General features: G+C 45.5%; 1 protein-coding gene across 1 annotated transcript; it reads left to right on the top strand.

Annotated features, from left to right (window-relative positions):
- The first annotated feature begins 209 nt into the window (after positions 1–209).
- Positions 210–10,494, top strand: LOC141215007 (ragulator complex protein LAMTOR3-like). Its single transcript, XM_073665490.1, has 5 exons — positions 210–692; positions 953–1,011; positions 2,288–2,421; positions 3,356–3,419; positions 9,591–10,494. Exons 1-5 carry the CDS (start codon positions 616–618, stop codon positions 9,794–9,796), a joined length of 540 nt encoding a protein of 179 aa, XP_073521591.1. The 5' UTR covers positions 210–615; the 3' UTR covers positions 9,797–10,494.
- The last annotated feature ends 4,646 nt before the right edge of the window (positions 10,495–15,140 follow it).

Here is a 15,140-nt window from a genome sequence, read left to right as displayed (position 1 = left end):
AAAAAAAAATTATTGGGAAAACAAAACCTGTTTTTCAACATTTTTGTAAATGATTAGTTTCACAACGGGAACACGCAATGCGTTAGTTGCATAAATAATCCATTAGTGCAGTTCAATGTCCAGCCTGTGTGTGTTATATTGGCAGGCCGCCTATTAGATGGGGTCTCCAGTCGGATCTAATATCTCCAGTGACCATGGCATGTAAGGAGTTAACGGAGCAGCGGCAGAGTGCTGACAGTGCACCCTTTCACTGCTGGGTCCCTGCTTGATGTGGGTAGTGAGCACTGTTGGATGGAGCCCTGGGATCATGATTCCAGGATGAAGATGCAAGTCCTAATGTCAATGGGCATGTTCCATTAGGAAGTGCTTTGACGGGAAGTGGTTTATCTACTACATTTTTTTTATCTTAACATCCAATATTATGAAAGCTTAGGGTTGATCTCTCGTATCAAAGGGTTTTTTAATCTCCAGCATTCATGGTATATGCACAGGATATGCCATAATAGCTGGATAGGTGATGGTGTTACCTCCCGGGCCTCTGCCTGTCAGGAGTACAGGAGTTCCACTTTGCATTGGCTAACATTCTGAAGCCCGCCATCCTGTTCTTGGTTAGATATGGGTACCCATACTCATCTGCTTTTTCTTTTCTTTTCCAAGGACTTGAGAAGGTTCCTTTACAAAAAACTTCCAAGGTACTTTCTTTCCATAGTTTTTCGTATGATTAATGATTGCTATTATGTAATTATATTTACTAATTTAAGACCTCAACTCCCAAGGTCTGAATAACAAAACTCCTGCCCTCCTCTCTCTGACGATACAGCCTGGTCTCTGGGGCCTTTATTTCTGATACCAATGCCCATGCGTTGGCTCGTTAACAATGGTCATTCTGATGTGAGGTGTGTAGTAAATTATGTCTATTACTAACATAACCTTTTGATTGTTGTTTTATTAGTGTTGAAGGACTTCATGCCATTGTAGTGTCAGACAGAGATGGGGTACCTGTAATTAAAGGTAAGGAACTAGAATGGACATGCATGTCTCGGCATGCAGTTCTGCTGTAATGTGGTTCTCTGCCCTTATACCCACTCTTACAGCTAGGTTACACACCTCAACTCTTATCTCAAACTTCCAAATTAATGATGCGGATATGATGAACCACTGGTGAGCCCACAAGCTACTATCTGACCAGCAGATTTGTTCCTGCCAATATTGGAACTCAATCTAATAATTTCAGCCATAATGATAATTGAGATTAAAGAAGTTGTCCACTACTTGTACATTGATGCCCTATCCATAGGATAGGACATCAATGTCTGGTCGGTTGGGGTCCCACACCCGGCACTCCCGCCGATCCGCTGTTATCGGTGCCGCTGGCTGTAAGTGCTTACTTGCGGAGCTTGGCCATCAAGTTGTAGTGGCCACCACAGGGTACTTCACATTCGCCTCCTATTCAGTTCAATTTAATAAGAGGCGGATGTGTAGTACTCCACGGCGGCCACTACAACTAGGCGGCCAAGATCTGCAAGTAAGCACTTCCGTCCGGCAGCACCGATTACAGCTGATCATCAGGGGTGCTGGTTGTGGGACCCCAGTTGATCAGACATTGATGCTCTATCCTACGCATGGGGCATCAATGTAAAAGTAGTGGATGGGTTTGTTTCCATGTTGAGATTTTTTTTTTTTTTTTAAGCGGTTTTTGTAGCTAAAGCCAGAAATGAATAATAAATGGTAGATGTCTCTTTTTTTAATCCACTCTTGGTTTTGGCTTCAAAAACTGCATCAAAATCTGAAGTTGGAAACCACTTTCATTATTTTTAAAAGGAAAAAGAGGGTGATATGAATCTTAATACAATTAGTTTACTTTATTTTTTAGTCCGCTTAGAGGACTTGAAAACCTGTGATCCTTTGCTTTTTCTATATACTGCAAAACTATGATTGCTCTATTTAACTGCCACTGCCAGTGATTGACAGCAGCGCCTAGGTAGTTAAACATCAGCGACTGGAACAAGCGCTGCTGCTGAAGACTGATGGTGGCTGTATAGCAGCCGGTATATGGCGCAAGCTGAGCCCCCTCCACACATGCAGACCCCAGTACGAACATACAGGTACATGCATTTGCTACAGAGTTGTAAAGAGCCATGCCACATGACTTGGGCTATAAAGCCAAACCAGGACCCTCTATTTGTGTACAGCCATTTTGGGCTGCTTGTACCTCATCAACCAAAAGTAGGAGACTGGATTATAGAAATGTTCACATTCAAACATTTATTGCTGTTTTCTTTATCAGTTGCAAATGAGAATTCCCCTGAACATGCTCTGAGGCCATGTTTCCTATCCACATTTGCACTGGCCACTGACCAGGGAAGCAAGCTGGGACTCTCCGAAAACAAAAGCATCATATGTTACTACACCACGTATCAGGTAGGTAAGGCTGTAGACCCAGGACGGCTTTGTGAGCATCAGGTGTGATTATCACGATCGGTCGTGGTGATGGACATGCTCATCCCAACCAGATTCAAGTGGTATCATCTTCTGGTTTAGAGTTTTTTGGGGGCAGGTATTTTCGGGCAGGTCTGTCTGACCTGCTATACAGTTGGCTTTAGATATGTAGATTGTAAATATTTTCCAAAGTTCTCAAAGAGATTGTCCCAAATCAGAAAATCGTGATCCCTGGGTGCAGTTTGTTATAAAACGATTGTAAAATTGTCTGGTGTAAGCCACCCTCTTCCGGTCCGGTGCTGAGCCTCTCCGGCTGCTCCATGTGTCCAGTATTACCTGTGGGGCCGATGTCACATCAGCAGCTTGGCAGCCAGTCAGTGAGCTCAGGTGTTTTGAGTGGGGTGTTTTGTCTACACCGCCAAGCCACTGAGCTCTCTGATTTGCTGGTGTGCTGTCGACATGACGTCAGCGCTGCAGCCCATCTCCGTTACCGAGAGCTATGGTGGAGACTCAGCCCTGCACCTGGGGAGGGGGAGTAAAGCGTGGGGTCCAAGAACAAGCTAAACCCTGATGAAACACTTTGTTTTAATTCCATTTGTTATGAGGATTGTGTGTAAAGTGCCGGTGTTAATAGACATATTAATAGGCCCATCCTCCTTTTAGAATTGCTGTTTCAGTCCTCATTGCACTGATATTAACCGGATCTCACTGTGTTTTCTTTGTGGTCCACAAGTCACTTTCTCCATGCATACCTCACATTACGGTTCATAGGGATCCATTGGAAGTGTTTTCCATGTTCATTGTACAGTAAAGCATCATTTACACAATAGAAAACGCCTTTAAGCAGCATGGAAATATGGAGGTTATAAGTATCACTTCATTTCTATTGTCTGTAAGTCATTGATTTGTGTTTCAGGTTGTCCAGTTTAACAGATTGCCGTTGGTTGTGAGCTTCATAGCTAGCAGCAATGCCAATACAGGTAGGCGTTCTTCTGTATTATTTACATTGTATTTACATGTCTAGCCCGATAAAAGGTGCAGTGTACAGTACAGACCAAAAGTTTGGACACACCTTCTCATTTAATGATTTTTCTGTATTTTCATGACTTTGAAAATTGTACATTCACACTGAAGGCATCAAAACTATGAATTAACACATGTGGAATTATATACTTACTAGATGGTGGCCCGATTCTAACGCATCGGGTATTCTAGAATATGTATGTGGCCGACCGGGCGCAATTAGCAGAGCGGTGTTTAAATTTGGCGCCAAAATCGCTGATTGGTCGCGTTTGGCAACCGCGACCAATCAGCAAAGCGGTGTTTAAATTTGGCGGCAATATCGGAGATTGGTCGCGGGCGGCGGCCGCGACCAATCAGCGAACCGTGTTAGTGAGAACTGGAGAGCGTGTTTAAATTTGGCACCAAAATCGCTGATTAGTCGCGACCAATCAGCAGAGCGGTTTTTAAATTTGGCGCCAATACTGCTGATTGGTCGCGACCGCGACCAATCAGCAGAGCGTTGTTTAAATTTGGCGCCAAAATCGCTGATTGGTCGCGGATGGCGGCCGCGACCAATCAGCAGAGCGGTGTTTAAATTTGGCACCAATCTCGCTGATTGGTCGCGGCTGGCGGCCGCAACCAATCAGCAAAGCGGTGTTTAAATTTTGGGCCAAAATCGCTGATTGGTCGCGGGCGGCGGTCGCGACCAATCGGCGAACCGTGTTAGTGAGGACTGGATAGCGTGTTTAAATTTGGCACCAAAATCGCTGATTAGTCGCGACCGCGATCAATCAGCAGAGCGTTGTTTAAATTTGGCGCCAATCTTGCTGATTGGACGCGTCCGGCATCCGCGACCAATCAGCAGAGCGGTGTTTAAATTTGGCGCCAAAATCGCTGATTGGTCGCGGCCGGCGGCCTCAACCAATCAGCAGAGCGGTGTTTAAAATTGTCGCCAATCTCGCTGATTGTTCGCGGCTGGCGGCCGCGACCAATCAGCAGAGCGGGGTTTAAATTTGGCACCAATAATGCTGATGGGTCGCGGCCGGCGATCGCGACCAATTAGCAGAGCGGGGTTTAAATTTGGCCCCAATACTGCTAATGGGTCGCGGCAAGCGACCGCGACCAATCAGCAGAGCATTGTTTAAATTTGGCACAAAAAACGAAGATTGGTCTCGGCCAGTGGTTGCGACCAATCAGCAGAGTGAGGTTTAAATTTGGCGCCAATACTGCTGACTGGTCACGGCCGACAACCGCGACCAATCAGCAGAGCGGTGTTTAAATTTTGCACCAATACTGCTGATTGATCTCGGCCAGCGACCGCGATCAATCAGCAGAGCGTTGCTTAAATTTGGCGCCAATCTCGTTGATTGGTCGCGGCTGGAGTCCGCGACCAATCAGCAGAGCGTTGTTTAAATTTGGCACCAATCTCGCTGATTGGACGCGTCCGGCATCCGCGGCCAATCAGCAGAGCGTTGTTTAAATTTGGCGCCAAGGTCGCTGATTGGTTGCGGCTGGCGTCCGCGACCAATTAGCACAGCAGTGTTTAAATGTGGCGGCAAGATCGGTGATTGGTCGCGGCCGCTATTTAAATGTGGCGCCTAAATCGGTGATTGGTCGCGGGCAGCGGCCGCGACCAATCAGCAGAGCGGTGTTTAACTTTAGCGCCAAGATCACTGATTGGTCGCACTGTCCGCACGCGACCAACCAGCGAATCGTATTGGTGGGGAGCGGAATTGTATTAGTGAGGACCGGGGAGCGCCGCTGCCTGTGCGGGTACTTCCGCTGCGAGAACCCGGGACATGAGCGGGCGCTCGGAGCAGAAGTATCCCGACCCGCAGCGCCGCTCCCCGGTCCTCCCTTCACACCCTAGCCGCTGATGTCCCCACAGTATCTGCATGGTGTTACAAAGGTCCGGACATTTGTGTTAAAAATCGCTGATTGGTCGCTGGCGCTGCCCGCGACCAATCACCGATTTGGTCGCAAAATTTAAATATCGGCCGCGACCAATCACCGATCTTGGCTCCACATTTAAACACCGCTGTGCTGATTGGTCGCCGACGTAGGGCGCGACCAATCATCGATTTTGGCGCCACATTTAAATAGCGTCCGCGACCAATCAGCACAGCGGTGTTTAAATGTGGAGCCAAGATCGGTGATTGGTCGCGGCCGATATTTAAATTTGGCGCCCAAATCGGTGATTGGTCACGGGCAGCGCCAGCGACCAATCAGCGATTTTTAACACAAATGTCCGGACCTTTGTAACACCATGCAGATACTGTGGGGACATCAGCGGCTAGGGTGTGAAGGGAGGACCGGGGAGCGGCGCTGCGGGTCCGGATACTTCTGCTCCGAGCGCCCGCTCATGTCCCGGGTTCTCGGAGCGGAAGTACCCGCACAGGCAGCACCGCTGACATCCAATTGGTCGCGGCCGCTATTTAAATCTGCCGCACAAATCGGTGATTGGTCGCTGTCTTGGCCCGCGACCAATCACTGATTTTGGCGCCAAAGTTAAACACTATTGTGCTCATTGGTCGCGGCCGCTGAACGCGACCAATCACAGATTTGGGCGCCAAATTTAAATATCGGCCGCGACCAATCACCGATCTTGGCTCCACATTTAAACACCGCTGTGCTGATTGGTCGCGGCCGATATTTAAATTTGGCGACCAAATCGGTGATTGGTCGCGGGCAGCGTCGGCGACCAATCAGCACAGCGGTGTTTAAGTTTTGCGCTAAGATCAGTGATTGGTCGGGTCCGAAGACCGTGACCAATCATCGAATCGTCTTGGTGAGGACCGGGGAGCGGCGCTGCCTGTGCGGCTACTTACGCTGCGAGAACCCAGGACATAGCGGGCGCTTGCAGCAGAAGTATCCCGACCCGCAGCGCCGCTCCCCGGTCCTTCCTTCCGCATGGAGGTCAGCGGCGCCGGCGGTCCTTCCCCTGCTACCGGCCGGGAGATGAGCGCCTCTCGGCGCTCATCTCCCGGCTCCATCTCCGTCCCGCAGATGTGTCCGGCGGTCGGGTTCCTTCCGCTGCTACCGACCGGGAGATGAGCGCCTCGTGCCGGTCATCTCCCGGCTGCATCGCCGCTGAGCTCCGTCCCGCAAATGAGCCGCTAACGGCCGCCATCTTTTTTCAGAAATCCCGCGGCGCTGATTGGCCTCTGGCGGACCAATGAGCGACGCGGGATTTCCTGGACAGACAGACACACAGACAGACAGACAGACGGGATAAGACGATTATATATATAGATACAAAAAAGTGTGAAACAACTGAAAATATGTCTTATATTCTAGGTTCTTCAAAGTAGCCACCTTTTGCTTTGATGACTGCTTTGCACACTCTTGGCATTCTCTTGATGAGCTTCAAGAGGTAGTCACCGGAAATGGTTTTCACTTCACAGGTGTGCCCTGTCAGGTTTAATAAGTGGGATTTCTTGCCTTATAAATGGGGTTGGGACCTTCAGTTGTGTTGTGCAGAAGTCAGGTGGATACACAGCTGATAGTCCTACTGAATAGACTCTCAGAATTTGTATTATGGCAAGAAAAAAGCATCTAAGTAAAGAAAAACGAGTGGCCATCATTACTTTAAGAAATGAAGGTCAGTCAGTCTGAAAAATTGGGCAAACTTTGAAAGTGTCCCCAAGTGCAGTTGCAAAAACCATCAAGCGCTACAAAGAAACTGTCTCACATGAGGACCGCCCCAGGAAAGGAAGACCAAGAGTCACCTCTGCTTCTGAGGATAAGTTTATCCGAGTCACCAGCCTCAGAAATCGCAGGTTAACAGCAGCTCAGATTAGAGACCAGGTCAATGCCACACAGAGTTCTAGCAGCAGACACATCTCTACAACAACTGTTAAGAGGAGACTTTGTGCAGCAGGCCTTCATGGTAAAATAGCTGCTAGGAAACCACTGCTAAGGACAGGCAACACGCAGAAAAGACTTGTTTGGGCTAAACACCACAAGGAATGGACATTAGACCAGTGGAAACCTGTGCTTTGGTCTGATGAGTCCAAATTTGAGATCTTTGGTTCCAACCGCCGTGTCTTTGTGTGATGCAGAAAAGGTGAACGGATGGACTCTACATGCCTGGTTCCCACCGTGAAGCATGGAGGAGGAGGTGTGATGGTGTGGGGGTGCTTTGCTGGTGACACTGTTGGGGATTTATTCAAAATTGAAGGCATACTGAACCAGCATGGCTACCACAGCATCTTGCAGCGGCATGCTATTCCATCCGGTTTGTGTTTAGTTGGACCATCGTTTATTTTTCAACAGGACAATGACCCCAAACACACCTCCAAGGCTGTGTAAGGGCTATTTGACCAAGAGGGAGAGTGATGGGGTGCAACGCCAGATGACCTGGCCTCCACAGTCACCAGACCTGAACCCAATCGAGATGGTTTGGGGTGAGCTGGACCGCAGAGTGAAGGCAAAAGGGCCAACAAGTGCTAAGCATCTCTGGGAACTCCTTCAAGATTGTTGGAAGACCATTTCCGGTGACTACCTCTTGAAGCTCATCAAGAGAATGCCAAGAGTGTGCAAAGCAGTCATCAAAGCAAAAGGTGGCTACTTTGAAGAACCTAGAATATAAGACATATTTTCAGTTGTTTCACACTTTTTTGTTAAGTATATAATTCCACATGTGTTAATTCATAGTTTTGATGCCTTCAGTGTGAATGTACAATTTTCAAAGTCATGAAAATACAGAAAAATCTTTATATGAGAAGGTGTGTCCAAACTTTTGGTCTGTACTGTATGTCTGTTGTGAAAGAAGAATTTCTCAACTGGAAGCCGAGGAGAAAATCCAATCTACCCTGTCCCAATTTACATGAAATGGTTCTTGGTTCTTGTCAGAGTTGATGAGATACAACTACTGATCCCTTAATGATACTGTAGATGTTCTGTATCCAGTAATGGTGTGATGTGGTCCTTACACAAAGATAATTTAAAATGTGCAGTCAGTGCAATAACAACAACAAAAAATACTAGTAAAGTGTCCTTAAAATATTTTTAGATGTGTTTAGAAAAATATATAACTTATACTTAACGTCAAAAAAGTGCTCTGGTCTCCAATTCTCAACACTAGTCCTGGCAGATCCACTTCCAACTTGTGCCCGCTTTCCTGGACTATAATACGGGGGTCCTATTCTTCAGAGGATAGCACGCCCATCATTCAGCTGAATGGAAGCAATGGATCTAAATTGACTCTCACATCAAACATTTGCTTAAAATCTGTCTGGTGAAAACAAGTAACCGCCTATGCACAAGGTAGCTGATAACTGATTGATCGGTGGAGGTATGACCACTGCAACCTGCACCGATTGGTAAAAGGGGGCACTTTCATGCCCATTAGAAAGATGGTTGACCGCTGCTCTACTCATTCCCTGTGGGCTGTGGAATGCTGCATTCGGCTTTTTCTGGCCGCCCCATAGAGAACGAATGGTCCTGCAATCAGGCATGTGCACTGCTGATGAACTTTAATGAGGATAAAAGTACCCTGTTGGGGATAAAAATTTCTTGATTTGCCCCCACTAATCAATAAGTGATAACTCGTCTTTGGAGAATCCCTTTAGCCAAAATGTATTGGCTTCATGTGTGCTCTGAATGGAAGCCACTACAATAGTAATTACACTGCACAACAAATGCCATCAATAACAAGTCTCAGACGCATCCAGCACTATGTCTACCATATTGTCCACCTGAACTAAGATTACACAGTGGGCTAGTCATCACTGACCAGTTATCAGCCACTAACAAATGTCACAACTGGCTCAACATAGTCAAATTTTAGTTCTATCTGCATAATATTAGTTTCATTTTGTAATGAGGATTAAAGTTCCTTCTGCTTCCAAACAGTGCGACACGACCTCCACGATCAGTAAGTTACAGAACTTGTCTTCACTCAATATCCCCTTTAAGCAGTTGGACAAAGAGCAGTTCCCATAACAGGTTCCTCTCATTTCTACCGTTTGATGCAGTTTTATGCCGGATGATGGAAAGTTTCAGGTTCCCACTTTCTGCCCTGAAATCGGAGTACACATATTGTCTACAGCAGCTTGTAGTCTGCCAACAGCTGGAATATACATAGAAATATGGACTTCTGCATTCAATTTTCACTATTTATTCATATATATTTTTTTTTTTTTTAGGTCTAATCCTTAGTTTGGAAAAAGAACTTGGCCCCTTGTTTGAAGAGCTTCGACAAGTGGTGGAGAATTCTTCATCTGCGTGGTCCTCAAAAGAAGTCATGAACTTTTGGTGTGGGGAAAAAAAAAAAGGTTGCCATTTCCAAAGCAATGAAACACTTTGTACTTGTAGTTCTGCCAGTGCACTGAGTAATATTCCTCTCTGCTAGAGAAATGAAGGAGAACTGCTGGATTTCTAGGGGGCATCAGCCCTAACATTTCACATTCCCCCTAAGTGAAGGAGCTTATCCACTGCAGAGATGGATCCAGTTGTGGTTACACTGGGCAATTAACCAACAAATTCCCTGCAGATAACCATTGTATTAACACAGTAAGAGGCGTAGATTTGTATCGGTCGTATTCTCTGTTGCTTTTCTATCTGGAACCACATTAAATTGTAACTTACTGATATTAAACCTAGGACATTGTGTGCACAGAGCCAATGATGACGTGTGAGTGTCTCAGTGACATCTGCAGATCTTTGTAGCTGGTTTCATAGCGGCTTAAAATGACATTGGTCTGCACTGACGGGTAAAATCCAGAAGCAGAATACTGCTAGAATGGTTTGCTCTCTAGCTCCCCCTGTTGTTAGTCCTCCTCATGGTCACTATGGAGGACGACTGATCAGAGTGAAGCTGCCATCCACCTTCCAAACCACAAATTCTTACCAACACATTAGGACTATAATAGCTAGCTATCTTCAGTGAACTTTCCACCTAGAACGGAGCAGAGCAGTGGCAATGGGGAAAGTCAGATACCTGTAATAATAAACCTCTCGCCACTAGATGTCAGCATAGGACCATTGTGAAAAGTTATTTTCTGCAACTATTAAGCTTGCCTATAGAATATAATGCACTTACCACTGTCTCTTGAGGAACCGAGGCTTGTAGCCTTAAGATTTTTACCTACAAGATTAACAGAAAAAATATTCCAGATGTAATTGTGTGTGGAATTCATTCTGCTTATGATGCAGTTTTTCAGCTCCCATTACTAGGACTGACACTGGTCTGAGGACGCTCCTGATTGTGGAAAGGAGTAAGCTCCTTCCAATATAAAGTGATGTGCGGCCGCTGCTTTTGGGGGAAAGCTGCTCTTTTGTCAGCGGCATCAAGATTTTCTAACTGTTCATGGGAGGAGAATCACAGATTTGTTAGTGCCACGTTAAACTGGGGTCTTTTGCGGTCAATGTATAATTAAAGTGACCCTACTGTGTAACTTTCTTCTGACATATCGCCATATCATTTGTGGGACTTAGTGAGTTTGAGACTCGTATGGAAGGTTATAATAAGCGATGCTGAAGCATTGGAATAGAAATGACGGCATTTGACACATTAACTGTTTTTACATCTTGCAATACAATTTAACTTTAAAAAAATAATAAAACTAATGCCTTGATTGCAGTTTTTGTGCTACTTGAAGTTGTGAAAAAATTTGGCAACTTTTGTCATTCTTAGACCATTACTGGCCGGCTTCACCAGCTTTTCCAAAAGTGGGTGGAACTTGGACTGGTCGTGAGCGTGCAAACCCGACAAATTCACCATGAAAGGAGCCACAAAGTAGTGTCAATTACTACAGCCATCTACACCAGCTCAGGGCTACTGGATATGTCTTGGGGTGGCGTACGGCTCCTAATTCATTAAGAATAGCAACTTACTCCAGGGCGCTCATTATTAACATTGATGTACAAAAGGCCAGTCTTAATGAATCAGGGCCTTTATCTTTAATAGGTTGAGAATGACCATTGAATTTATAATTCATCTTAATGCACACCATATAGTATTACATTAAACCAGAGTCGTATATGATTATTTCATTTTCTGTACAACTTTGGTTAATATTTTGTATACGAATAAATTGGCAAATCCTAACAGTATACTTCCTAAAGAATGTCCAAAACCTGAGACAGAAACAAAATGCACATATACCCTGCTGTGAGTAAAAGCAATAGTGCATAGAAATAACATGGAGTACTTGGTAAAAAAGCGTAAAAGCTATCCCACCAGCGTTAAGGTGTACCCAAAGCGGGATGGTCCTAACCTCTAGTATTAAAACCTTACCATGTGTCAGTGACGTCAATGTGAATAAGGGACTAAATGGCCTTCTTCCTGAATAGTTGGTAAACATTAAAAACATTAAAATACCTGGGACTGTAAAGGACTATGTGGCTTCTATGGCGGCTTGTTTCCTCGCTGATTGATAAATTCTTCATTTCATTCTTCAATGATCTTGTTCTGAGGGGAGTTTGTAACTGTTTTTGTTGTTACTGAGCTTCTCTGGCAGACCATAGCACTCCTTGTATTATATGGACACTTGGACAGTCATTCATCTGAATTGCTGATTTCTAATACAAAAACAATATATTGTTTACTGCTTTCTCAGCAAGATAAGCTTTGATTAGACATCTCTTTTTAGATTTGCAGGGCTGCCACCGGCAAGTTCAGGGCCCCACACTGGCAAATTTTTCAGGCCTCCTTGAGACTGTGCCCATGCTCCACCTAGCCTCAACACCTCCCACTGCCCAGGCTCCACCCCCAGCCTAGCCTCAACATCTCCCACTGCCCAGGCTCCACCCCCAGCCTAGCCTCAACACCTCCCACTGCCCAGGCTCCACCCCCAGCCTAGCCTCAACACCTCCCACTCTTGGAAAAACTCCACTTCTGCGCCACATCTTCACCAATCGCACATTAACAGTTCCCATTGAACACCATATCACACACATAGCCATCAGCTTTTGTTTTGACCAAAAGATTGTTTTAAGCCTGCCACCACAACAAGGGTAGACTCCTTTGGCAGTAACCTACTCTTCCTTAACTTATTAAAAATTTGTTAAAATATCCAATACTCTTTTTAGGCATTTTTATTTGTTTTTCTTTAAGGGAATTCGTCACATACCGTATATACTTGAGTATAAGCCAAGTTTTTCAGCACATTTTTTGTGCCGCTGCTCCTGCTGATGGTGCTTGCTACTAAAGAGAATGCATATTCGCTCCTTTCCATGCACATAATCCCGACGTGGAGAGGAGTGAATATGCCGGCAGCTCACATCAGTGTCTGAGAGCGCATGGCAGTGACGCCGTGCGCTGCTCAGATGCTGACATGAGCTGCAGCAGAACAGGATGCAGCGCTGGACATTAGGTGAGGAAGGAAGGTGAGTATATGTGTTTATTTTTTTGTGTGTGCAGTCATGTGGCCGTACATACCAGGATTGGGGGATGAACAGGCCATGCATACCAGGATTGGGGGATGAGGAGGCCATGCATACCAGGATTGGGAGTTAGGAGGCCATGCATACCAGGATTGGGGGATGAGTTGTACCATACATACAAGAATTGGGGGATGAGGGGGGGACATGCATACCATGATTGGGGATGAGGGGGCCATGCATACCACGATTGGGGATGAGGGGGACATGCATACCAGGATTGGGGATGAGGGAGCAATGCGTACCAGGATGCGGAAATTTACCAGTAGCTGCTGCATTTCCCACCCTAGGCTTATACTCGAGTCAATACATTTTCCCAGTTTTTTGTGGTAAAATTAGGTACCTCGGCTTATACTCTAGTATATATGGTACATTTTTTAAAATGACCAATAGTACCATATATAAGGGAAAAATACCAGCACACCATGGCCCGACCACATATTACCACCACATAGTGACCGAACAATACCACATACAAGGGACAAATACCGCCACACCATGACCAGACTACATATTGGCACTAGTGACATTATACACAGGAGCTCTGTATATAGTGTCAGTGTACAGGTAATACAGGGATCACTGATGACATTATACTCAGGAGCTCTGTATATAGTGTCAGTGTACAGGTAATACAGTAACTCACCGCTGACAACATACACAGGAGCTCTGTACATACAGTGGGGAAAATAAATATTTTATACACTACCGATTTTGCAAGTTTTCCCACCTACAAAGAATGGAGAGGTCTGTAATTTTTATCGTAGGTACACTTCAACTCTGAGAGACAGAATCTAAAGATAAGAACCAGAAACTCATATTGTATGATTTTTAAATAAATTGCATGAAATAAGTTTTTGATCACCTACGAACCAGCAAGAATTCTGGCTCTCACAGGCCTGTTAGTTTTTCTTTAAGAAGCCTTCCTACTCTGCACTCATTACCTGTTTTAATTGCACCTGTTTGCACTCATTACCTGTATAAAAGACACCTGTCCACACAATCACACTCCAACCTCTCCACCATGGCCAAGATCAAAGAACTGTCTAAGGACACCAGGGACAAAATTGTAGACCTGCACAATGCTGGGATGGGCTAAAGGCCAATAGGCAAGCAACTTGTTAAGAAGGCAACAACTGCTGGCACAATTAATAATATTTTTTTTATTTATATAGCGTCAACATATTCCGCAGTACTTTACAATTCAGACACATTATCAGCACTGTCCCCATCGGGGCTCACAATCTAAATTCCCTATCAGTATGTCTTTGGCGTGTGGGAGGAAACCCACACAAACACAGGGAGAACATACCAACCCCTTGCAGATGTTGTCCTTGGTGGGATTTGAACCCAGGACCCCAGTGCTGCAAGGCTACAATCCTAACCACTGACCCACTGTACTGCATTTTATTTGAAAATGGAAGAAACATAAGATGACTGTCTATCTTCCTCGGTCTGGGGCTACATGCAAGATCTTGCCTTGTGGGTTACAGATGATTCAGAGAAAAGTCAGGCATCAGCCCAGAACAACATGGGAGGACCTGATCAATGATGTGAAGAGAGCTGGAACCACAGTCTCAAACATTACCATTAGTAACACACTATGCCGTCATGGATTAAAATCCTGCAGGCCACGCAAGGTCCCCCTGCTCACGCCAGCAGGTCAATGCCCATTTGAAGTTTGCCGATGATCCAGAGGAAGTATGGGAGAAGGTCATGTGGTCAAAGGAGACCAAAATAGAACTTTTTGGTATCAACTCCACTTGCCGTGTTTGGAGGAAGAACACCGCCCTAACCGTGAAGCATGGTGGGGGAAACATCATACTTTGGGGGTGCTTTTCTGCAAAGGGGACAGGACGACTGCTCCGTATTGAAGAGAGGATGGATGGGGTCATGTATCGCAAAATTTTGGCCAACAACCTCCTTCCCTCAGTAATAGCACTGAAGATAGGTCGTGGCTGGGTCTTCCATCATGACAATGACCCGAAACACACAGCCAGCGCAACTAAGGAGTGGCTCCATAAGAAGCATTTCAAGGTTCGGGAGTTTCCTAGCCAGTCTCCAAACCTGAACCCAATAGAAAATCTTTGGAGGGAGCTGAAATTCAACATTGTCAAGTGACAGCCCCGAAACCTGAAAGATCTGGAGAAGATCTGTATGGAGAAGTGGGCCAAAATCCCAGCTGCAGTGTGTACAAATGTGGTGAAGAACTACAGGAAACGTCTGACCTCTGCAATTGCAAACAAAGGTTTCTGTTTTTCTATTGTATCAAATACTTATTCCATGCAATAAAATGCTAATTAATTATGTAA

Source organism: Phyllobates terribilis, unplaced genomic scaffold (genome assembly GCF_046119375.1).
Source record: "Phyllobates terribilis strain yellow unplaced genomic scaffold, ASM4611937v1 Scaffold_230__1_contigs__length_3167835, whole genome shotgun sequence".
NCBI lineage: Eukaryota > Metazoa > Chordata > Amphibia > Anura > Dendrobatidae > Phyllobates > Phyllobates terribilis.
This window is presented reverse-complemented; position numbering and strand designations above follow the sequence as displayed.